Consider the following 25903-nt stretch of genomic DNA (forward strand, 5'->3'; position numbering starts at 1 on the left):
AAGCAGGTAAAAAAAAATGCAAGTAGAAAAATAGAGACCATCTTTGGTGGGAAGGGAACAGCGTTCCGTGCACCTTTGGCGTTGAGTCATGCCGGCCACATGACCATGGAGACGTCTTCGGACAGCGCTGGCTCTTTGGCTTTGAAACGGAGATAAACACCGTCCCCTAGACTCGGGAACGACTAGCACATATGTGCGAGGAGAAACTTTACCTTTACCTTTAATAAATCTATACTTTGATGAAGATGCCAGAGACTGGGCAACCAAATGTTACAGGATCTCGTGCTTGAGCAGAGGCTTGGACTAGAAGACCTCCAAGGTCCCTTCCGACTCTGTGATTCCGTTATTCTTGTTTACCTGGGCAAGCTTCTCTGACTTTGCCGTTGCCATGCGCGTCTGCTCCCCGCCCTCATTTTATCTACGTTTTCTGTCTGCCTCGATGTTTAGCGTTGCCGGCATCCAGGAACATTGCTCGGAGTTTGGTCCATAACTATAAATGTTTGATGAGGGTTTCTAAATTATTGATGGGCTGTCTCGGAAGGGAGGCTGCAGGCTAGTGTGGAACAGGAATAGCCTGGAGGTGTTCTTTGCTTGCCGAAACAATGAGTATTGTTGGAGGATTTGGAGGAATTCCTTTTCCCCCCCTCTACCTTTCCAGTTTCTGTCACTTCTCCTTGTTTATCACAAGTTTTTTGTCTCTATATAGATTTCTTCAAGCAGATCCCTTGCAGAGCCTTTCGGAAAACATGTCCTTTAACTGGCAGGTTATCTTCTAAAGCATGGTTAGCCACACCAATCACAGTCTTACGGACTACATTTACAGAATAACAGAACAATAAGGGACCTTGGAGGTCTTCTAGTCCAACCCACTGCCCAGGCAGGAAACCCTACACCACTTCAGACAAATGGTTATCTAACATCTTCTTTAAAACTTCCAGTGTTGGAGCATTCACAACTTCTGGAGGCAAGTTGTTCCACTGATTAATTGTTCTCACTGTCAGGAAATTTCTCCTTAGTTCTAAGTTGCTTCTCTCCTTGATTAGTTTCCACCCATCGCTTCTTGTCCTGCCCTCAGGTGCTTTGGAGAATAAGTGTTGTTTTTTTTTAAGAAGTAGCCTGCAGTATTGTATTCTAACCACTGCGCCACCTTGGTTATTGCATCTTACGATGGGCAAGAGATGACATTGGGCAGTTATTCTAGAAGCCGCGACATAGAAACTCTGTAGCTGAGACCTGAGCAACGCTATAGCAACAACTCATCTCAACCGAGGTGTAGTTCATTGTCATTCTTACAGCCTCAGTTTCTGCACTTGGCTGTGTATTGTGACTGGCCTTCTAACAGCCTCAGAGCGAAGCTTTTGGGAAAAACAACCTGTTTTTTTTTTCTTCTTCTTTTTTCTTCATTTCTGTTCTTCCCATTTTTCTGAACCGTGCAGTGTTGATCTCTCTTCTTGGACTGCAGAGTCAGAAAATCCTCTAGTCAGAGGTTGATGAGAAAATCAAGCTGGGAGCCCTCCAATGCATATTTAGGTGGTGCTATTTATTGAAACTCTAAGTTGCTTTTCCTAAAGGAATGACCAGGCATTCAAAAAACAAACAAATAAACAACAACCCAGAGATGAAGATATTAAGGCAAGCGATAAAGCCATTACAATTCAAGCACAGATTCAGAAAAGAAAATGGAAAGGCCCAGTTGATTAACTGGGATGTAATTTAATAACAGAAGGAAGGGAGGGAGGGAGGGGAAAAGGAAGGGAAGGGAAAGGAAGAGGGAGGGAAGAAGGGAGGAAGAAAGGAAAAAGGAAGGGAAAGGAAAGAAGGAAAGGAAAGGAAAAAGGGAGGGAGGGAGGGGGAAAGGAAGGGAAGGAAAGAGGGAGGGAGGGGAAAAGGAAAAAGAAAAGGAAGGGAAAGGAAAGAAGGAACGGAAAGGAAAAAGGGGGGTAGGGAGGGGAAAAGGAAGGGAAGGAAAGAGGGAGGGAGGAAGGGGAAAAGGAAGGGAAGGAAAGAAAAGAGGAAGGAAGGAAAGAAGGAAGGAAAGGGAAAAGGAAGGGAAGGAAAGAAAAGAGGAAGGAAGAAAGAAGGAAGGAAGGGGGAAAGGAAGGGAAGGAAAGGAAAGGGTGGGAGGAAGGAAGGAAGGGTGGGAGGAAGGAAGGAAGGGGAAAAGGAAAAGGAAGGGAAAGGAAAGAAGAAAGGAAAAAGGGAGGGAGGGAGGAAGGGGAAAAGGAAGGGAAGGAAAGGAAAGAGGAAGGAAGGAAAGAAGGAAGGAAAGGGAAAAGGAAGGGAAGGAAAGAGGGAGGGAGGGGAAAAGGAAGGGAAGGAAAGAAAAGAGGAAGGAAGAAAGAAGGAAGGAAGGGGGAAAGGAAGGGAAGGAAAGGAAAGGGTGGGAGGAAGGAAGGAAGGAAGGGTGGGAGGAAGGAAGGAAGGGGAAAAGGAAAAGGAAGGGAAAGGAAAGAAGAAAGGAAAAAGGGAGGGAGGGAGGAAGGGGAAAAGGAAGGGAAGGAAAGGAAAGAGGAAGGAAGGAAGGAAAGAAGGAAGGAAGGGGAAAAGGAAAGAAAGGAAAGAAAGAGGGAGGAAGGAAGGGGGAAATAGGAATGAGAGGAAGGAAAGAAAAGGATGGGAAGGAAAGGAAAGGAAAAGAAAAGGAAGGAGAAAACTTTAGGTTTCACTGGAGGACAACAACAGGATGAAGGAGCTGGCAAACTGTTCACCAACCATGTTTCAGATTCGAACGATCCTTTTTCCATATCTTCCTCCTGCCATTTGGAGAAAGAAAATTTTGGGAAACAGAAATTTGAATATTTTTTTTTAAAAAAAATGTTTGATGGAAGATCACCCTTTGCTGATCTTTCGATCGGAATCCCAGCCTTTCAGGGTCATTTTTTTTAATGATTATTTGAATGGAAAAAATGGGATAGATCTTTCTATGTGTGAGGGACCTATAAGCTCTGCAGATGTTGCTGAACGGTGCATCCTTCAAGACTGGCGGTGCTCGCTGAGACGGCTAGAAATAACAGGTCAGCAAAATCCAGAATTCCATCGCTCCCTCAGCCCTGTTTTGACACTGATTAATCTTGGTCAACAGTAATTAATATCCAGGCCTATAAAAGTGCGTGCAGCTTCAATTCCCCTCACTCCCTTTCGTGGGGCAATATTCCACAGAGCTAACCCTTATATACCCTCCTGATAGCTTTTGATGGTTTATGAGTGAAACTCTTGGGTTTTTACATTCCTTCCCTCCTTCCTTCCTCCCTCCCTCCTTCCTTCCTTCTCTCTCTCTTTGCCTTCCTCCTTCCTTCCTTCTTTTCTTTCCTCCCTTCCTCCTTTATTCTCTCCCTTCCTCCCCCCCACTTTCTTTCCTCCCTTCCTCCCTTGCTCCTTCCTTCCTTCCTTCTTTTTTTCTCCCTTCCTCCTTTATTCCTTCCTTCCCTCCTGCCCGCCTTCCTCCCTCCCTCCCTCCTTCCTTCTCTCTCTCTTTGCCTTCCGCCTTCCTTCCTTCTTTTCTTTCCTCCCTTCCTCCTTTATTCTCTCTCTCCCTTCCTCCCTCCCACTTTCTTTCCTCCCTCCCTCCCTCCCTCCTTACTTCCTTCTCTCTCTTTGCCTTCCTCCTTCCTTCCTTCTTTTCTTCCTCCCTTCCTCCTTTATTCTCTCCCTTCCTCCCTCCCGCCTCCCTCCCTCCCTCCCTCCCACCCACTTTTTTTCCTCCCTCCCTCCCTCCCTCCTTCCTTCCTTCCTTCCTTCCTCCCTCCCTCCCTCCCTCCCTTCTTCCTTCCTTCTTTTTTTCTCCCTCCCACTTTCTTTCCTCCCTCCCTCCCTCCCTCCCTCCCTCCTTCCTTCCTTCCTTCCTTCCTCCCTCCCTCCCTCCCTCCTTCCTTCCTTCTTTTTTTCTCCCTTCCTCCTTTATTCCCTCCCTTCCTCCCTCCCTCCCTCCTTCCTTCCTTCCTTCCTTCCTTCCCTCCCTCCCACCCTCCTTCCTTCCTTCTTTTTTTCTCCCTTCCTCCTTTATTCCCTCCCTCCCTCCCTCCCTCCTGCCTTCCTTCCTTCCTTTCTTCCTTCCTTCCTTCCTTCCTTCCTTTCTTCCTCCCTCCCTCCCTCCCTCCCCATGTTATTAAATCATAACCCAATTAATCAACCGTCCCTTCCCATTTTCTTTTCAGTCTCTTGCCTCTCTTTGAATGGGAGTGCCATTATCCCTTTTACATGTTGATTCTCTAGGATTCTTGGAACTTCATTTCCACAGCCCCCAGCCAGCACCCGAGGACTAGGGAGGATGAGAGGGAGGCCTCAAAAGATCCAGAGGCAACCAAATTCTTTGCTTTGAGCATAAATGCCGGAGGTGATCGGGAAGCAAGATACAATAGGCTCGGCCTTTTTTTTTTTTTTTGCTGAAAAGCATCTGAAAATAAATCCTTCCCCACCCCTCCTTTGGGGATTTATCCTGCTCCTGGCTGAAATTCTCCTGTATTACCTTGATGGGTGTGGTGGCTCAATGGCTAAGATGCTGAGCTTGTTGATCGAAAGGTTGGTAGCTCAGCGGTTCGAATCCCTAGTGCCTCGTAACGGGGTGAGCTCCCGTGACTTGTCCCAGCTTCTGCCAACCTAGCAGTTTGAAAGCACGTAAAAAATGCAAGTAGAAAAATAGGGACCACCTTTGGTGGGAAGGGAACAGTGTTCCATGCGCCTTTGGCGTTGAGTCATGCCGGCCACATGACCACGGAGAACATCTTCGGACAGCGCTGGCTCTTCGGCTTTGAAACGGAGATGAGCACCGCCCCCTAGTGTCGGGAACGAATATGTGTAAGGGGAACCTTTACCTTTTTACCTTGATGGAAGGGAAGAGGGAAGAAAAAAGGTGATGGAACAGCCAAAATGTGCTTCAATAGAAAGGTTGGGGGGGGCATGCCTTCATTTACAGGTGAGGTTGGGGCTTGCAGGGGTCCTCATTACAAACCCTGCGATTAACACAGATCTGTTTTCGTTCATTCAGTTTCCCCAAAAGGAAAGGGGGGACGATTTTGCGGCCCCCTCGGTTCCAAATAGAATTAACATTCTGCGGCGTCTCCCGGCGAACTGCGAGTTTGCACACATGAGTGGAGACAATTAGCTTAGAAGTGATTGAGCACCGTGACTGGGAAAAGGATGAGTGTGGAAGAAAGAACGAAAGGAAAAAAAAGAAGAAGAAGAAGAAGAGGGGGTTGGCGATGGCAGAAGTAGAAGTAGAAGTAGCCGGTTTCGGAAAGCAGGAGAGGAGGGAGACTTGGGGCCTCGTGAGGTGGTACAGCAGAGTCACACAAAGATGCTTTTTCCAAGAGGCAGCTGGGCTTTTCTCTGTTTTTTCCTCAAAGAGATTTCACTTCTTCAGTTCAATCCAGTTGCCTCTTGAACCACCACCTGGATGACTGAGAATCTCCAGAGACATTTTGCTATGCCAGAGCTGAAGAAGCTTCTCGGATGAGAAGTGAAACGTCTTCAAAGAAAAAAACCAGAAATATAAAATATAGTGTCCAAGCAGTTGGTATAGGGTGTCCATTCTCCTTTTTCTGCTGATCTCTTCTTCCTCCTCTTCCTCTTCCTCTTCCTCTTCCTCTTCCTCTTCTTCTTCTTCTTCTTCTTCTTCTGCCTCTGCCTCTGCCTCTGCCTCCTCTGCCTCTTCTGCTCTTCTTCTTCTCCATCTTTGTCTTCGTCTTCCTCTCCTTCTCCTCCTTCTCCTCCTTCCCTCTTCTTCCCTCTTCTCTTCTTTCTTCTTTCCTCCCTCCCTCCCTCCCTCCCTCCCCCTCCTTCTTCTTTCTTTGTCCTCCTCCTCCTCCTCCTTTCTTCTTCTTTCCTCCCTCCCTCCGTCCCCCTCCTTCTTCTTTCTTTGTCGTCCTCCTCCTCCTCCTCCTCCTCCTCCTCCTCCTCCTCCTCCTCCTCCTCCTCCTCCTCCTCCTCCTTTCTTCTTCTTTCCTCTGTCCCTCCTCCATCCGGTGCCTATTTAAAAACAAATTTTAAATGGATGCTAAAAGCGGTGTCCTGGATGCAGAAGGATTCCCTGAATTGATCAAGGGACCGCTTCTCCGTTTATTCTCCTTCGTTTGCATGCAGAATTTCAACCCACCCAGCACAAGGCATTAGCCCTGTTGCCGTGACCTTGGGCCAGGCACCAGCATTGGGTGTTCATCAAAAAATAAAAAAAAATATATGGGGGATTCTGTTCATCCCTCCACATTTATTAAACTTTTGGAGTGATTATATCGAGTTTCTCTCCCCCCCTCGCTCTCCCTCCCCCTTCCTGCTTTGTGCCAGATAAGGGTTGTCATTGGCACAATGCCTGGAATAGTGAAGGAAGAAAAATTAAGAGGGAAGGAGGCATCTCATGAATAGATGAGGAGAAAAAGTACATTTCTTCTGTTTTCCTTGGAGAGGAACGGTGTTGTTTGTAAAGCATGGTTCTTCCCTTAATTTCCTTTTCATCTTCAAAAGGAGGTGGGTGGGTGGGTAGATGAATGGATGAATGTGTGTGTGTGTGGATGGATGGATGGATGGATGGATATGCATGTGGGGGATGGATGGATGGATATGTGTGTGGGGGGGGTGGATGGATGGATGGATGGATGAGTGGATGGATGGATATGCATGTGGGGGATGGATGGATGAGTGGATGGATGGATGGATGGATGGATGGATATGCATGTGGGGGATGGATGGATGGATGGATGGATATGTGTGTGGGGTGGATGGAAGGATGGATGAGTGGATGGATGGATGGGTAGATGGATGTGCATGTTGGGGGATGGCTGGATGGCTGGATGGCTGGATGGATATGTGTGGGGGGGTGGATGGATGGATGAATGTGTGTGTGTGTGGATGGATGGATGGATGGATGGATATGCATGTGGGGGATGGATGGATGGATATGTGTGTGGGGGGGTGGATGGATGGATGGATGGATGAGTGGATGGATGGATATGCATGTGGGGGATGGATGGATGAGTGGATGGATGGATGGATGGATGGATGGATATGCATGTGGGGGATGGATGGATGGATGGATGGATGGATGGATGGATGGATATGTGTGTGGGGTGGATGGAAGGATGGATGAGTGGATGGATGGATGGGTAGATGGATGTGCATGTTGGGGGATGGCTGGATGGCTGGATGGCTGGATGGATATGTGTGTGGGGGGGGTGGATGGATGGATGGATGGGTAGATGGATGTGCATGTGGGGAGATGGATGGATGGATGTGTGTGTGGGGGGGTGGATGGATGGATGGATGGATATGCATGTGGGGGATGGATGGATGGATGGATATGCATGTGGGGGATGGATGGATGGATGGATGAGTGGATGGATGGATGGATGGATATGCATGTGGGGGATGGATGGATGGATGGATGAGTGGATGGATGGATGGATGGATGGATATGCATGTGGGGGATGGATGGATGAGTGGATAGATGGATGGATGGATATGTGTGTGGGGTGGATGGAAGGATGGATGAGTGGATGGATGGGTAGATGGATGTGCATGTGGGGGGGTGGATGGATGGGGGAATGGGGGATGGATGGGTGTGTCTGTGAATGGATGGATGGATGGAAAGATAGATGGATGAGTGGATGGATGGATGAGTGCATGGGTGGATGGATGGGAAGATAGACCAACAGACCGACAGATAGAAGTAAATCCTTCCTTTAAAAATGTAGGTATTTGGTCTAACAGAATAACAGAGTCGGAAGGGACCTTGGAGGTCTTCTAGTCCAACCCCCTGCTCAGGCAGGAGACCTTATTTCAGGCAAATGTCTGTCCAGTCTATAATCTACCCCTCTGTCTTTATTCATGTCAAAAGCACTTACAAAGTGCTTCGGATGTGCAACATTCAACACCGAGCAAATAAAATACGGGCACAACAATCTATAATCTAACCATGATTTTGAAGAAACAGATGTGAGGTGTTTGGTTATTTTAACGTCGCACCCTATATGCCTGCTTTTCTCTCTCTCTCTCTCTCTCTCTCTCTCTCTCCCCCGTCCCTCTGCCTCCCTTCCCCTTGGCCAGGCAGATGGATGTTCTTATTTAAATCAGCCGGTTTGAGAGACTGTTTGGGAGCAGGAAAGGAAAAAGAGAGGATTCCCCCGAGAACGCATTATCCTGCCTTGTTTATAATCCAATCCAATTGGCTTATCTAAGAACTGACGGGAGAGCAAAATCACTTCCCCGGAGCTATCAGCATCTTGCAGGTTGCTACGATACATAATCAAGTTTGGTTATTTCTGATTATTGCTTTGCTGGCTCGTGTATATCTAACAACATTACACCATGCCTTTGGAAGCCTTCCTTGTCTTTTTTTGACAACGGACAAGGCATAAATATTCTCAGTGTCTTCCCAGGGCAGAAGGGGGGGGGGCTCTGACTTCTCAGCTGCCAGTGGTGGTAGGTAGGGTATGGTTAAGGGGGAAGGAGCGATTGTTTGAGAAGAAGACACTTGGGACAAGCCTAGTGATATATATCTTGCGGTTGAAAGAATAAAAAGGAAAAGGGTTTTCTTGATAGGCCTTCCAGTGGGATGCTGGAGGTTGGGAAAAGAAGGAAGGAAGGAAGGAAGGAAGGAAGGAAGGAAGGAAGGAAGGAGAGATGGGAGGGAAGGGAGGGACGAGAGATGGGAGGCAGGGTAGGAAGGAAAGGAAGGGAGAGAGGAAGGAAGGGAGGAAAGAGAATGGGTAGGAAGGAAAGGGAGGGAGGGAAGGGAAGGAGAGAGGGGAAGGGAGGGAGGAAGAAGAGATGGGAAGGAGGGAGGGAGGAAAGAGAATGGGTAGGAAGGAAAGGGATGGAAGGGAGGGAGGAAGGAAGAGAAGGAAGGGGAGATGGGAGGGAGGATAGGAAGGAAAGGGAGGGGAGGAAGGGAGGGAGGGGAAGGGAGGGAGAAGGAGAGATGGGAAGGAGGGAGGAAAGAGAATGGGTAGGAAGGAAAGGGATGGAAGAGAAGGAGGAAAGAGAATGGGTAGGAAGGAAAGAGAATGGGTAGGAAGGAAAGGGATGGAAGGGAGAGAAGGAAGGGAAGACGGGAGGAAGGGTAGGAAGGAAAGGGAAGGGAGGGAGGAAGGGAGGTAGAGAGGGGAGGGAGGGGAAGGGAGGAAGGAGAGATGGCAGGGAGGGGAGGGAGAAAAGGAAGGAAGGGAGAGAGGGAAAGGAAGGGAGGGGAGATGGAGGAAGGGAGGAAGAAAAGGGATGGAAGTGAGAGAGGGAGGAAGAAAGGAAGGAAAGAGAGAGGGTAGGAAGGAAAGGGAGGGGAGGGAGGAAGGGAGAGAGAAGTGGGGGAAAGGAGAGAGGAAGGACAGAAGGGGAGATGGGACGGAGGGTAGAAGGAAAGTGATGGAAGGGAGGGAGGAAGGAGAGAGGGGAGGAAGAAAAGGGAGGGAAGGAAAGAAAGAAAGATGGGAGGGAGGGAGGGAAAGAAGTAAGGAAGGAAAAAAGGAAGCAAGGAGAGATGGGAGCAGGGAAAGAAAGGGAGGGAAGGAAGGAAGGAAGGAAGGAAGGAAGGAAGGAAGGAAGGAAGGAAGGAAGGAAGGAAGGAAGGAAGGAGTAGCCCAAACAACCTAGGACACAATAGCCAAGCGTCTCATAGCATCTCAAAGATGCTATGATATAAAGAGTTCATGGACTAAAACCTCTGCTATCATGGAACAATCAGGGTCCCACAATCTCCCCGAAAGGATGCGGATGTTTGATTCAGCGAGCTCAGGTTTCAATTCCTGGCCCACTGACAAAGTCCTTTGGTCTCCCTCTCTCTCCCTCCCTCCCTCCCCCTCCCTCTCTCTCTCTCGCTAAACTACTTTGCAAAGAGGTTGTAAGGTAGCTACAAGCTTTGCAAACCGGAACCAGAAATTCCTTGCAGGAAAGCGGACGAGGAAGAGAGGGGGGGGGGAAAGATAAAAACCCACAGTCGGAAACCAAGGGAATATTTGCTTATCAATAAACGAACGAAGGCGAGGTTTATTGTGTCCGATGGTTTTATCCTCCCTTTCTCCGACCCCTGAATTCTTATTAGCTGTGTGACTTTCCTCTCCGAGAATCAGGCTTGCCATTGTGATAAACCCTGGACAAATCATAGATTCTTTTAAAAAAAGAAAAAAACACAATTCCTTTTGGGGGAAATTTTACTGCATTATCTTGGCCACCAGCGGAAGCCTTCAAAGGCCTGGCAAATTGCTACCATATCTAGTAAGCTGATGCTATCGGAGAAACTTTATAACTGCGAGAGCCTGTGAAATTACATGCCCAGATTGTGGTGGCATCAAAGGCCTGGCAGAGATTCCTCAGTTTTTCTCTCTCTCTTCTCTCTCTCTCCCCCCACCCCAGTTTTCTCCATCCCTCAATCTTTCTAAACCAGGGATCCCCAACCTTTCGGACTTCAAGGACCACTAAATTAATATTTTTAATTCCCATGGACCGCTAATATGATCCGCCTAATGACCGGCAGGGTGGGCGTGGCTAGGTGGTCATGTGACTGAGTAGGGGGTGGTCAACTTGATGTCACTCACGTCGAGGGGCGCCTCGTCAGCCTCTACTCTACCTTCTTTCCTTCCGTCGCGAGCTGAAGACGTGGCTCTTCCGCCAATTAAACTGATCCGTTTGGGGGTACACTGGTATAATTTTAAATTGTTTTTTTTAATTGGGTTACTGATTTTAATTTGGTATTGTATTGTGATTTGTATTGAAGTTGTCATTTTGTAAGCCGCCTTGAGTCCCTAGGGAGTAAGGCGGCATATAAATCGCAATAAATAAATAAATAAATAAATAAATAAATAAATAAATAAATAAATAAATAAATAAATAAATAAATAAATAAATAAATACTCGCCCCTCCCCTGCCAGCCACTCCTCGCCTCCCCGCCCGGGCTCCTTAGAACAACAGGAAGCAGATGTTGGAGCTAAGCAGCCACCACGAGAAAGAGTTGGCAAAAAAAGCTCAGTTCAAATTGGATCTAGCTAAGAAGGAGGCTCAGCAGAAGCACCTCACTGAGGACTAGGAGCATAGGCTTTCCAAGCAGAGGGAAGACCTGCAGGAGTGCAAGGCCAGGTACCGGCACCTGGAAGCTCAGTGGGCTGAGATGGTCAGCCAGTTCCAGCCCATGAGGCAGTCCCACTGGAACGAGGCCCTCCGGCTCTTTGCCACCAGAGGTGCTTCCCTCCAGCCTTTGCCCAAAGCCCCACACCAGGAGGCTGAAGTAGACCCCAAGTCAGAATTTCTGTCCCCCTCCGACCAGCACAAAAAGACCCCAAAAGGGGAGACTCTCTGCAGCAACACAAACATTCATTGCACATATCCGGCCCAGGGCCCGTAGTTTGAGGACCCCTGATTTAGTGCAATATAAAAAATGCAAGTAATTTTTCTGCGGACCATGAAACATTTTTCATGGACTATCAGTGGTCCACGGACCACCAGTCGGTGACCGCTGATCTAAAACACGGTTCCTCACCTTTCCTTGTCCAATAATGTCAGGAGCTCCTGCAGGAGACATTTTAAAGCCCCAATTCCTATCATTTCCCATCTCTGGTTATTCTTTTTTTGGGGGGTTGGAGGTTAGGGAGAGGAAGGGAGGAGAGGAGAGGTGGGAGGGTTCGAAACTTTTAATCAGAATTTCATCTCTCCACTTCCTTGAGAAGCAACCTCCAGAACCTTGTCATCCCAGCAGGGCTCCTGGCTTCGGTTCACACATTTATTATTTTTACAAAGCTGTGCCAGAGGTTCTTTGCGGGGAAAACGGAATTCACTGGAAGAAGAATTAACATTTTCAGGTCATAGACCTACCCTGCCGTCAAACCTTCTGGGTGTCAGCTTGCTAAATCAGAATGCAACTTTTAACAAACTTAGTTCTTGGTCACGGTAAGGCAAGTGTGGAAAAGGGCATTAATTTTTTTTTTTTCCCAATCCGTCCCAGATTTATTTTGCCTCTTACTTTGAGACTCTGCCTTGGAGACGTGAATTCCCTGGTCTTCGTCTGTGTCCTGTTCTCAGGTGCTTTGGAGAAAAGATGGACCCTCTCCTATTCTTTGTGGCAGCCCCTTAGATATCAAAACACTACTATCATGTTACCCCTACTCCTTATTTTCATTAAATTAGACATACCCAATTCCAGCAACCGTTCGTCATATGTTTTAGCCAGGGATGAAATCCAGCAGGTTCTGACAGGTTCTGGAGAACCGGTAGCGGAAATTTTGAGTAGTTCGGAGAACCAACAAATACCACCTCTGGCTGGCCCCAGACTGGGGTGGGAATGGAGATTTTGTAGTATCCTTCCCCCAGGAGTGGGGAGGGAATGGAGATTTTGCAGTATCCTTCCCCCTGGAGTGGGGAGGGAATGGAGATTTTGCAGTATCCTTCTCCTGCCATGCCCACCAAGCCACGCCCACAGAACCGGTAGTAAAAAAAATTGAATTTCACTACTGGTTTTAACCTCCAGTCCAGTCCCCTAATCATCTTTGTTGCACTTCTCTGCACTCTTTCCGGAGTCTCGACGTCTTTTTAAAAAAATATAATATGGTGACCAACACTCATTTAAGGAGACAAAACAGGTAGCAACTCTCGTTCGAAGGGGAAATTCCCAGGGTGCCATCTACAATGAGGTCCTTTCCAGGTTTGTGGCTGTAGAATTGTTGACTTCAGGAAGCCTAATTGCTTCCGAGTTTTGCCTTGGGAGGAAAAGCCAACCATGTCTAATGTCTATTTGCTTCGAGGCTATAGCAACTCAACCATGCAACCTTAGGTTAAATTCAGCATCGGTTCCACATGTCACAACGGATACTTCAAACCAAGCATTTGGCAGTTCTCATTGCCAACGTGAAGTTGACAGGGGTATGTTTGGAGGGCGAGATTGATATGGATTCGCTCCGTGATGAACGCTGAAGATAAATTGAGAGCACGGGTAGGGACAGGGGTGGGCTTCAAAAATGTTAGCAAGGGGTTCTCTGCCTGGTTGCTGGGTGGGCGTGGCCATGGTGGGCGTGGCCTAGTCTGCCTCCTGCATCATGGCGGAGGGGCGTTTTTGCCTTCCCTGGGCTCCGGAGGCTTTCCTTGAGCCTCCGGGAGATCAAAAATGGCCTCCCCAGGCTCCAGAGGCCCTCTTGAGGCTGGAAACGGGCCCAGTAGGTCCATTTTAATTTAATTTAATTTAATTAATTAAATTTATATGCCGCCCCTCTCCGAAGACTCAGGGCTTCACCCTCCCCGAGCCTCCACGCGCGTCCTGCACTTACCTAGCATCCAAAACGTGCCGGGAGGGGATTTCTGGGAGGGGTGGGGCAGGGTGGGCGGGGCCAGCCAGGAATGGGATTTGGGGGTTCTCCGAACTGCACAGAATCTTAGCTAGAGGTTCTCCCGAACCCCTACGAACCCCCAGCAGGGATGAATGTGGCAAGATTATGGCCCACCAAAACTTAGAAAAGCCATCACAATACTTCCAGGGGAAGATCGGATTATAAAATTAAGCGAACTTGCAGAAATGACAAAGTTGACCAGTCTGGTCAGAGGAAAAAACAACAACAACAAGAAGAAGAAAGGATTTTTTGCAAGGGTGGAAATCTTATGGGGCACTTTAGTGAAAAAAGAAAACAGTTGAATTTGATGTTTTCCCGACAGAAGAGGGATAAAGAGATTGGGGAAAAGGTTAAGATGATAATTATTTTATTTAAAAAAAAAAAAGCTGGAAGGTATAGTTGTATGGGTTTTTTTCTTATTTCCTCCCTTTTTCTCTGTTTCTTATTTTTGATTTTGTGTGTTATTACTAAACTGAGAGAAAATATAAATATTGGGTTGGATTGGATTGGATTGGATTGGATTGGATTGGATTGAAATGGAATAGAGAATAGAAAGTGGAGTGGAGTGGAGTGGAATGGAATGGAATGGAATAGAATAGAATAGAATAGAATAGAATAGAATGGAATGGAATGGAATGGAATGGAATGGAATAGAATAGAATAGAATAGAATAGAATAGAATAGAATGGAATGGAATGGAATGGAATGGAATGGAATGGAATGGAATGGAATGGAATGGAATGGAATGGAATGGAATGCAGAATAGAATAGAATAGAATAGAATAGAATAGAATAGAATAGAATAGAATAGAATAGAATAGAATAGGAGACGGAATGGAATGGAATGGAATAGAATAGAATAGAATAGAATAGAATAGAATAGAATAGAATAGAATAGAATAGAATAGAATAGAATAGAATAGAATAGAAAAAATAGGAGACGGAATGGAATGGAATGGAATGGAATAGAATAGAATAGAATAGAATAGGAGATGGAATGGAATGGATGGAATGGAATGGAATGGAATGGAATGGAATGGAATAGAATAGAATAGAATAGAATAGAATAGAATAGAATAGAATAGAATAGAATAGGAGAAGGAATGGAATGGAATGGAATGGAATAGAATAGAATAGAATAGAATAGAATAGAATAGAATAGAATAGAATAGAATAGAATAGAATAGGAGAAGGAATGGAATGGAATGGAATGGAATGGAATAGAATAGAATAGGAGAAGGAATGGAATGGAATGGAATGGAATGGAATAGAATGGAATGGAATGGAATGGAATGGAATGGAATGGAATGGAATGGAATAGAATAGAATAGAATAGAATAGAATAGAATAGAATAGAATAGAATAGAATAGAATAGAATAGAATAGAATAGAATAGAATAGAATAGAATAGAATAGAATAGAATAGAATAGAATAGAGCAGAGCAGAGCAGAACAGAAAATATAATGGAATGGAATGGAACAGAACTTCACTGAGGCATCACTTCACGGCCCCTTTAACCTTCCACTCCCATTGTCTCCCCATCTTGCAGCTGCAGAGGTGTCTCAGGAAACAGTGGAGACCCTGATGCAGAAATTCAAGGAGAGCTTTCGGACCAACACACCCATTGAGATTGGCCAGTTGCAGCCCGTTGTGCGCAGCTCATCTGTTGGGAGACGGAAACGCAGGAACCGACACCGAGGTAAGCGTACACGTTTGAAAGAAAAAACAACTGGAAAGCTCTGTTGCTTTGTCATTCAGTTGAACAGAAATCCTTAACAAAAGTGAATTGGTGTTGAGACTTTAGAACGAGTGCCGAGAACAGCAGCAAATATGATTAGTGGACTGGAGGCTAAAACATATGAAGAACGGTTGCAGGAACTGGGTATGGCTAGTTGAATGAAAAGAAGGACTAGGGGAGACATGATAGCAGTCTTCCAATATCACAGGGGCTGCCACAAAGAAGAGGGAGTCAAGCTATTCTCCAAAGCACCTGAGGGCAGGACAAGAAGCAATGGGTGGAAACTAATTTAGGAGAGAAATTTCCCCACAGTGAGAACAATCAACCAGTGAAACAACCTGACTGCAGAAGTTGTGGGGGCTCCATCACTGGAGGCTTTCAAGAAGAGATTGGACAACCATTTGTCCAACATGATGTAAGGTCAGAGGTGGGATTCAGCCGGTTCAGACCAGTTCTGGCGAACCGGATGTTGATTTTAATCTGGTTTGCCGAATCGGTAGTTGTAAGGACTGGCTGACCCCACCCACCCCACCCTGCTCCCCCCCCCATGCGGCCCATTTTGGATGCCAGGTAAGTGCAGGGCCCGAGCGGAGGCTCTGGGAGGGTGAAAAACAGGCCTACTGGAAGTACCGGAAGTCCGGAAATGGGCCCGTTTCCAGCCTCCGGAGCCCAGGAAAGGCCGTTTTCGCCCTCCTGGAGGCTCAAGAAAAGCCTCTGGAGCCTGGGGAGGGCAAAAACACCCCCCACATACACTGCCATGGTGCAGGAAGTTGACTAGGTCACGCCCCCATGACCACACCCATCCAGCAGAGAACCGGTTGCTAAAATTTTTCAATCCCACCCCTGTATAAAGTCTCCTGTGCCAAGCTTCGGTGCTATCTCAAAATAAATGACTTTCCAAACTGCCAATCTTTAAGGAAATTTTCTCTTTATTCAAGTACAGCAACCGGATCATGACTCTGCGCGGTCAGTACTGACCTTTGCCCCCCAATCCCTCCCTTTCCGATCCCCAATTCTCTGCTTCTCATTGGCTATCTTCCAAGTCACTCTCCTGATTTCTTTTCCTGTCGGTTCACAGGAATGTTCTCCCTCCCCTCTTCATCTCCAAGGAGATCGAAACTTCAAAGGGATTTAGCAGGCAAAAGTTCAAACTTCATCCTCCCTTTTCTATGTCAGCTGATCTGTCCCCGTCCACACACACACACAAACACAGCCAGCCGAGGGTTAAGAAAGTACTTGGCACGCACACAGGTCGTTATCTCAAACTTGGTAGCAATATAATCACTGTCTGCCAAGAGCTTTTACTGCAACAGATAACATAAAATTACATACGCATTGCAAATAGTCCAGCAAAACAAAATCCCTTTCGGCAGCTTCAGACGTTGTTCAATGACTAGCCAAAGTTCGTTTTTGTTCGTCACGGAGTTTTACCAGCCACCACCCTCTCTTATATAGTCTCTGGGGTGTGGTCCAGTGACTCAGTTCTAATCCCTAGCACGCCTCCTTAACTGCTGCAACCGTTTATCACGCCTTCGTTGGCGTGCATCCAGGAATGACGGCTCTCCTTCACTCTCATCCGAGACACCTGGCTCCTGGCTAATCTCCTCTCCCTCGGCCGGCACCTGAGACAGTGCCAGAGGGGAGGGGCCTGGAGAGGGAGGCCTGGCTGACTCCTCTTCCTCATGTTCGGAGTTTTCTTCCTCCGATGAGATAGGCTCAGCGGGCGGGGCCACAACAGTCAGCGCTGAGATGCTGACATCCTGATTAAAAGGAGGTTGGACTAGAAGACCTCCAAGACCCCTTTCAACTCTGTTGTTCTGTTATTCTCCCGCACACATCACTTCTGTTTGAAATGTTCTTCCTTTCACTGCTCACGGTTAATTGGCCCTCAGGCCTGTGAGTGATTGGAACTCCACGGAAGATTAAGGTTAAGTGATGATTTAGCAACTTCCAATGTTTGCAGTTTCCATCCGTATTGCCAACCTAAACCCCTTCGCCTCATTAATCCTTCAGAATCCCATTGCCTCTCCCTTTTTTTCCCTCTTCTTCTTTTTCTTCTCCTTGTTTTTTTTTTTTTTAAACTCTCTAAATGAAATTGTCCACTTGGGATGCATTTATTTTCTCCTAACAGCCATGCGATGGTGACACCAGCCGAGTGTGAATTCAGCGTTGCTTCTGTGTAAGCGACAGTCAACCTTGATCTCTCTGATGGATCTGCGTGTAATTATTTTTACAGTAAATTTAATTAATGCTGAGCTTCCGTGAAAGATGGCTCTCCTTAATTAACACCAAATAATAATAATAATAATAGTAACAATTAATATTAATAAATATTATGGACGATGCAAATGAAGGCTAGCTCCAGCTAATGAAGGGGCAGTTGAGGTTTTGTGCTGTTGTGCATATAATAATAATAATCAGAAGCATTTAATGTCTAGAAAGGCCAACACCCAGCTAAGGGACGGGCAGCTGCAATTTCACATTTTTTTTGAAATAATAATAATAATGCGCTCTGGGATTTTAGAATTCAAACAGACAAGTGCTTGTCGCACGACACCTCAGACTTTAGCAATTGTCAGTAAGGAGGGCAAAAATAAAGTCTGGATAATGGATGTTGGCAATACCTGGAGACGGCAGAAGAGAAGAGAAAGAAATGGAGAAAAATCACAATATGCTAAGCCAATTTATTTGAATCTGCCTTTATTATTTTTTACAAATAACGCAAGGTGGTGAACGTAACAAATATAGCAAAAGAAAGGAAAGAATAGAATAGAATAGAATAGAATAGAATAGAATAGAATATGGAATATGGAATATGGAATATGGAATATGGAATATGGAATGGAATGGAATGGAATAGAAGAATAGAATAGAATAGAATAGAATAGAATAGAATAGAATAGAATAGAATAGAATAGAATAGAATAGAACATCTGTTCAGAACATCAAAATATCTGGAGTATCACTTTGATCCCGTCGGCATTGACAATATCACCATCGGTCAATTGCAAAAGGCAGTTTTTACAGAATAACAGAGTTGGAAGGGACCTTGGAGGTCTTCTAGTCCAACCTTCTGTTCAAGCAGGAAACCCTATACCATTTCAGACAAATGGTTGTCCAATCTCTTCTTGAAAACCTCCAGTGTTGGAGCACCCACAACTTCTGAAGGCAAGTCGTTCCACTCTTTAATTGTCGTCACCATCAGGAAATTTCTCCTAGGTTGAATCTCTCCGTGATAAATTAACTGTATAAGCGAGTTGGAAGTGACCTTTGAGGTCTTCTAGACCAGCCCCCTGCTTAGGCAGGAAACCCTATAACCATTTCACACAAATGACTATTCAATCTCTTCTTGGAAAGCTCCAGTGTTGGAGCATTCACAACTTCTGGAGGCAAGTTAGTCCATTGATTAATTGTTGTCAGCACCAGCAAATTTCTCCTTAGTTCCAGGTTGCTTCTCTCCTTGATGAGTTTCCATCCGTTGCTTCTTGACCTGCCTTCAGGTGCTTTGGAGAATAAGTTGACCCCCTTCTTCTTTGTGGCGGCCCCTTAGATATTGGAAGACCGCAATGCAGAATAACAGAGTTGGAAGGGACTTTGGAGGTCTTCTAGTCCAACCCCCTGCTTAGGCAGGAAACCCTACACCACTTCAGACAAATGGTTATCCAACCTCTTCTTAAAAACTTCCAGTGTTGGAGCATTCACAGCTTCTGGAGGCAAGTCGTTCCACTGGTTAATTGTTTTCACCGTCAGGAAATTCCTCTTTAGTTCTAGGTTGGTTCTCTTCTTGATTAGCTTCCATCTATTGCTTCTTGTCCTGCCTTCAGGTGCTTTGGAGAACAGGATGACCTCCTCTTCTTTATGACAACACAATGTTCACAACTTGATTAGGGTTAATCGTGGTCTCTTTCTTTGTGATGTATGCAAAACCCTGCCCGTACGATAAATTTACAGCACAGGGTCTTGTGGAAATCCATGAAAAATGGGTTTGTTCGCCCACCCAAGATAAAGAGGTTGTGTGAACATAGATCTGGAAAAATTAATGAGGTATCGGATGAATTTATAGTGCCCAGTTGTTGCTTTAAGGCGGATTAGACAATATTTGTGATGCCAGCCTGCAGCTTGATCGTTTCCATATTCTGGAAAGCTGCCAGAGGCCACCCAAAGGACGTGTGATATGAAAGGAATGAAGTCACAATCCATTCATCCTATTTTTTTTCAAATTTTGTGTGGGTGAAGGACTAGGGATGACATGATAGCAGTGTCCCAATATCTAAATGGCTGCCAAGGTAAATATCAGAACACTGCTATCATGTTACCCCTAGTCCTTCTTTTTATTATACTAAAGGTAAAGGTTCCCCTCGTACATATGTGCTAGTCGTTCCCGAATCTAGGGGGCGGTGCTCATCTCCGTTTCAAAGCCGAAGAGCCAGCGCTGTCTGAAGACGTCTCCGTGGTCATGTGGCCGGCATGACTCAACACCAAAGGCGCACGGAACGCTGTTCCCTTCCCACCAAAGTGGGTCCCTATTTTTCTACTTGCATTTTTTTTACCTGCTTTCAAACTGCTAGGTTGGCAGAAGCTGGGACAAGTCACGGGAGCTCACCCCGTTATGCGGCGCTAGGGATTCGAACCGCTGAACTGCCAACCTTTCGATCGACAAGCTCAACGTCTTAGCCACCATATCCTGTTTATTAAACTAGACACACCCAATTCCTACATCCGTTCTTCGTATGTTTTATCCTTCAGTCCCCTAAAATAGCTTCCATCTTCCGACGGTACCTTTAACGCCCTATATAATTTATTCCTTCTTTCAAATCCCTCCTTGGGTCATCCGTGACCCATCCCAACCATTCTGTCTTCTGCCAACCTTTTTCTCAACCACCCTTGGATTTTCCAAGCATCGGGCTTTTTATCCAGTGACTCACCTTTATTGATTGATTGATTGATTGATTGATTGATTGATTGATTCAATTTATATGCCGCCCTTCTCCGGAGACTCAGGGCGGCTTACAATGCGTTAAGCAATAGCCTTCATACTTTTGTACATACCTGCTTAGTAGGGCTTTCAGCCCCCACCCCTTATAAGCGGTGTTCTTTTTTATACAAAGTCAGCTTATTGCCCCCACAAACCGGGTCCTCATTTTACCTACCTCGAAAGGATGGAAGGCTGAGTCAACCTTGAGCCTGGTGAGATTTGAACTTGCAGTAATTGCAGGCAGCTGGTGTTACTTAACAGTGCTTTAGTCTGCTGCGATACCAAGGCTCTGATCTGTCCGAAACTTTCAAGCCAATGGTGAAATCCAAATTCTTTTACTACCAGTTCTGTGGGCATGGTGTGGCTTGGTGGGTGTGGCAGGGGAAGGATACTGCAAAATCTCCATTCCCACCCCACTTTGGGGTCAGCCAGAGGTGGTATTTGCTGGTTCTCCGAACTGCTCAAAATTTCCGCTACTGGTTCGCCAGAACCTGTCAGAACCTACTGGATTTCACCCCCGTTTCAAGCCATAGTTTCATTATTATTAGTGCTTCTAGTGAATTGTGGAAAGAACGGGAAAAAAAACGGGCGAACGGAAGCATACAGACACAATGGTGATGTAGATGCAGGCAAGAGTTGCTTATAGGTTTTTTTACAATTTGGTTTTCAACAAGCACCGGTCTCTGCAGGGAAGCCCGGAGGAAAATAACACAAGGAAATTCCAATGAAGTGCAGCTGGTAGAATCTTACCTTAGAAGAAGTAAAACGCTGCAGGTGTGTTAAAAAAAAAAACAACAACCCCAAAACTGGAATATTGTTGTATAAACAGAGGCATAGAATCCAAATCACATGAAGTGTGTTAGTACCGCTTTATAAAGTCTTCGGTGGGTGAGTCTAACCTTCGGCTTTCATGGAAGGGGAGCAGTGCTGGAATTCAAAAATTTTTACTACTGGTTCTGTGGGCGTGTCTTGTTGGGCGTGGTGTGTCTTGTTGGGCGTGGCTTGGTGGGTGTGGCAGAGGAAAGATATTGCAAAATCTCCATTCCCACCCCACTCTGGGGCCAGTCGGAGGTGATATTTGCCGGTTCTCTGAACTACTCAAAATTTCCGCTACCGGTTCTTCAGAACCTGTCAGAACCTGCTGAATAGCACCCCTGAAGGGGAAGGATTTTAGGCCATGTCCATCCCTTGCCATACATCAGGGGTGTCAAACTTGATTTCATTGAGGGCCACATCAGGGTTGTGTTTGACCTTGGAGGGCTGGGAGGGGCGTGGCCAGGGGTGGGCGTGACCATGGTGGGCATGACATCACTCGTGAAGTGTGTTAGTACCGCTTTATAAAGTCTTCGGTGGTCTTGGTGGGCGTGGCTCTTTGAGTGTTTAAGGTTGTAGAGCCCTGCTCTGGGTCCTCTGCGTGTTCCGGAGGTGGAGCATTTGCAGAGCTGTCAAGCAATGTTCCATTTTTACTCTGAAGATACAAGAAGCGAGGAACACTGGGTGAGAGTTGATAGAGAGCCAAAATAGGCTGAGCACCCAGCACAGATCTTGCCTCCAAAGCTGTCCCTTCTCTGCCCTTTACCTCTCATTCAAGCCAGTAGAGCTACGGGGAGCTGTTTGCACAGGTCCGTTTCCCTCGGCTTGCTACGCTCCTGTGCATCGTCCCCCCCACCCCAATCTTCCCCTCACCACCTTTTAAAACCCACACAGGTTCTACATAATCAGAAAATGCAGGATCCCTGTCGACGGCTCTCTAAAGATGTGCAGCCTGGATAATTTAACCTGTCAGCACCATCCATCACCGGGATGCATGCAGCAGCCAAATGAAAGCGCGCAGAGAACGGGCTCGGGAGGCATCTGTGTTCCAGGCTGGGCTTGTCCAGAAGAGAAACGTCTCCTTCCTCCAGGGCATCGGTGGTGCCGCATGCATACGTTGGCGCTCTGACGCTCATCACTTACTAATCAGCCCGTGACCTCAGCCTTAACCGATCAATTATCTTAATCAAGTAGAAATTAACGCTCCTTCCTGCCCGTGGCTATTTATGAATTGAGGCCTCCTTGGATAAATAAAATCTTGGAGATATATATATATATACATATATACACATACATACATACATGCATACATACATATATATACCATGTTTCCCCCGAAATAAGACTTATATTAATTTTTGCTCCAAAAGACACATTATGGATTATTCTCAGGTTAGGTCTTATTTTGGGGAAAATACAGTACTAAACGCCTCCGTCTGACTGACAATCTTAACTGGGGCTTATTTTGGGGGTAGATCCTGAAAAATCATGCGAGGGCTTATTTTCCAGTTAGGTCTTATTTTCTATCTATCTATCTATCTATCTATCTATCTATCTATCTATCTATCTATCTAGTCCACAGTGGCGCAGTGGTTAGAGTGCAGTACTGCAGGCTACTTCTGCTGACTGCCGGCTACCTACAATTTGGCAGTTCAAATCTCACCAGGCTCAAGGTTGACTCAGCCTTCCACCCTTCCGAGGTCAGTAAAATGAGGACCCAGATTGTTGGGGGCAATATGTTGACTCTGTAAACCGCTTAGAGAGGGCAGTAAAGCACTGTAAAGCGGTATATAAGTCTAGGTGCTATTGCTCTTCCTTCCTTCCTCCTTCCCTCCTTTCTTCCTTCCTTCCCTCCCTCCATTCCTTCTTTTCTTCCTCCCTCCCTCCCTCCTTTCCTCCTTCCCTCCCTCCCTCAGCCTTCCATCCTTCCGAAGTGGGTCAAATGAGGACCCAGATTGTTAGGGACAATAGGCTGACTCTGTAAACCGTTTAGAGAGGGCCGTAAAAGCACTATGAAGCGGTATATAAGTCTAAGTGCTATTGCTGTTGCTACCCTGTTTCCCCCAAAATAAGACATCCCCTGATAATAAGCCCAATTGGGCTTTTTTGCTCATGCACTAAAATAAGCCTACTCCCGAAAATAAGCCCTCCCCGAAAATATTGAAATGCAGATCTGGAAATCAAGTAAGACGGCAAGAGGAGCTCCATCGTGCTCTACGTGCCCCAAAATAATAAGACCTCTCCGAAAATAAGGCAAAATGCTTATTTTGGGGTTCAAAAAATATAAGACAGGGTCTTATTTTCGGGGAAACACAGTAGTCAGGCATGTATATAGTTATAGGTATTCTAGGGAGCTTGGGAAAGGTTTGTTTCCTGCAAGGAAAACAAATGCCTCTATTTAAGGCATGGCAGCAGTTCCATGGGGATGAAAGCTGGTATAGTGAGACCTTAAGTTTATTGGATTTTTCTAACTGGTTTATTGTAGCAGCCGTTCTCCAAAGACCGATGCGGTGATGTCTGGGGGCTCTGTCATTGGACGGAGCTGCAGAGATCCAGGGGAAATAAATGGAACCATGGGGTTGCTTTCATGGACGGGAGAACTCCAAAACGGCAGTGAATCTATTTCTTTGAAAGAAAGCTGGCGCCGATAAGCACAATCCCCCCACCCACAAATTGTGTAGGCTGAGGTTAGTGCATGGAATGCAGCTTTCTCTCTGTATTTTTAGCCTTCGAGAGAAACAGAAGGGAAGCTGCGCTAATCTCAGCCTGAGAGACAAAGTGGGGTTGGGTGGGTTTTTTTTTCCCCCTCTGATGTTCTCAAATAGATAAAGTTGTCTCCCTTGTTGTCTGAAGAGAAGCACGGATCATGTTGCCTAGGTTGGGCTGTAAAACACCTGCGACAGCAACGAACAAATAAAACAAGCTTAGAGAGCATCAAGTACTCTAAAGTCCTCCTCCTCCTTCTCCTTCTCCTTCGCCTCCTCCTCCTCCTCCTCTTTCCACACACCCCATTCCCTTGCAGTGCTGATGATGTTACCTAGTTGGGTCTTGAGACGTCTGTAAGAAAACCAACAAGCTCAGAATGCACTGAAGACCCCACAATTCTCCTCCTCCTCCTCCCACCTACCCCCATCCCACTCCCTTTTAACACTGATGATATTACCTAGTCGGGTAATGAAATGTCTGCAAGAAAACAACCCAGCTTAGAGAGTGCTAAAGAGCCCACAGTTCTCCTTCTCCTCGTCCCATTCCACTCCATGCAACCCACTCCCTTCTATCACTGATGTTGTTGCCTAGCTGGTTAATGAAACGTCTGCAAGAAAGAAAGAAAGTTTAGAGAGCACCAAGGATCTCACAGTTCCTCCTCCTCCTCCTCCTCCTCCTCCTCCTCCTCCTCCTCCTCCAGTCCATACAACCCACTCCCTTCTAGCACTGATGATGTTACCTTCATCATCAGTTGGGTAATGAAACAACTTCAAGAAAATACCAAGCTCAGACAGCACCAAGGACCCCACAATCCTCCTCCTCCTTTTCTTCTTCCTCTTCCTCCTCCTCCTCCTCCTCCTCCTCCTCCTCCTCCTCCTCCTCCTCCACAAAGCCCACTCCCTTCTAACACTGATGCTAGAGTAAGAGAATGACTGACCCAAAGATCTCTCTGCTGCTTCTCCAACACCCCAGATTAACATTTGCTTCTCAGCCATGGCAGCTTTAAGATGGGTGGGTTTCAATTCCCAGAAACCCATGGCCAGCTTGCTTGAATATTTCCACCTACCTGGTGGCTGTGGAATCCAGGAATTTAAAGTCCCATCCCCTTCCACATCTTCACGTTTCTAGGATTGAGAAACACTACCCCAGAGTACAAAAGACATCTACCATGTTTCCCTGAAAATAAGACCCTGTCTTATATTTTTTTGAACCCCGAAATAAGCGCTTGGCCTTATTTTTGGGGAGATCTATTATTTTGGGGCATGTGGAGCGAGACGGGGCTCCTCTTGCCATCTTACCTGATTTCCCTAACCCTAATCAGAGGAAATGGCGGGGATCGGCTGCACATGCATTTAAATATTTTTGGGGAGGGCTTATTTTTGGGGAAACACTGCAGCAACGGTTTTAGATTTATTAATATCAATTTTATTAGGCTCTATGTCTCTCCGTGTGTGCAAATTGAAGCTTCAAACGTCCAGACCCAAAAATGGATCCCATGGATCGGTGGCTGATTGCAGAGAAAATGCAAATAAACTTTAGCTCAATGCACGTTAAGACAGTTGGTCCTTAGCTGCACGAAGGCTTTGCGTTTTACCAGGTTGCCTTCGGAGTCGTAATTCTTCGGGAAAAAAAATCTTAATTCAATTACTGTCTGCCATGAAGCTGCCTTCGTCGTGGTCTCAGTGCAAACTTTGCTCCTAATGGCTTCCGAGATTAGGAGTTACCAAGAACTTGGGTGGATGCCAACTAATCACAGCAGGAAGGCAAGCTGGCTCGTAGCCAAAGCATAAAAGTTAGCCGTCAAGCACGCTAATGAGCCGTTTCTCTTTGAATACAATGTTAGATTTTTTTTGACCATAAGCAATTTCTCCAACCTCCTCCTTCCTTTAAAAAAAAAATAATAAATCTAAAAGTATCCTATTGCGGATAAATGATATTGAAGTTTAAAGCCTGCATGTTAAGAAGTCAAAGAATAAGATGTATTAGACCAGTGGTGGAATTGAAATTTTTTTTACTACCGGTTCTGTGGGCGTGGTTGGTGGGCATGGCAGGGGAAGGACACTGCAAAATCCCCATTCCCACCCCACTCCAGGGGAAGGATACTGCAAAATCCCCCATTCCCTCATGACTCCAGGAGAAGGATGCTGCAAAATCTCCATTCCCACCCCATTCCAGGGGAAGGATACTTCAAAATCCCCATTCCCACCCCACTCTGGGGCCAGCCAGAGGTGGCATTTGGCGGTTCTCCGAACGACTCAAAATTTCCGCTACCGGTTCTCCAGAACCTGTCAGAACCTGCTAAATAGCACCCCTGTATTAGACTCTAGGTACTTATTATCACATGTGATGGACATGTGTGAAGGTAAAAAAAATTTGG

The 25903-nt window shown here is 46.2% G+C and overlaps 1 protein-coding gene across 5 annotated transcripts in view; it reads left to right on the plus strand.

Annotated features, from left to right (window-relative positions):
- Positions 1-25903, plus strand: part of ASTN2 (astrotactin 2) — a 433657-nt gene that overhangs the window by 141708 nt on the left and 266046 nt on the right. For all 5 annotated transcript variants that reach the window (XM_087880005.1, XM_087880006.1, XM_087880007.1 and 2 more), the window contains exon 4: positions 14844-14993. In XM_087880005.1, coding sequence (XP_087736131.1) covers positions 14844-14993 — 150 coding nt within the window. The remainder of the gene's footprint in view (positions 1-14843; positions 14994-25903) is intronic.

The sequence above is a fragment of the Pantherophis guttatus genome, chromosome 16, assembly GCF_059756535.1.
Source record: "Pantherophis guttatus breed Tessera chromosome 16, ASM5975653v1, whole genome shotgun sequence".
NCBI classification, from domain to species: domain Eukaryota; kingdom Metazoa; phylum Chordata; class Lepidosauria; order Squamata; family Colubridae; genus Pantherophis; species Pantherophis guttatus.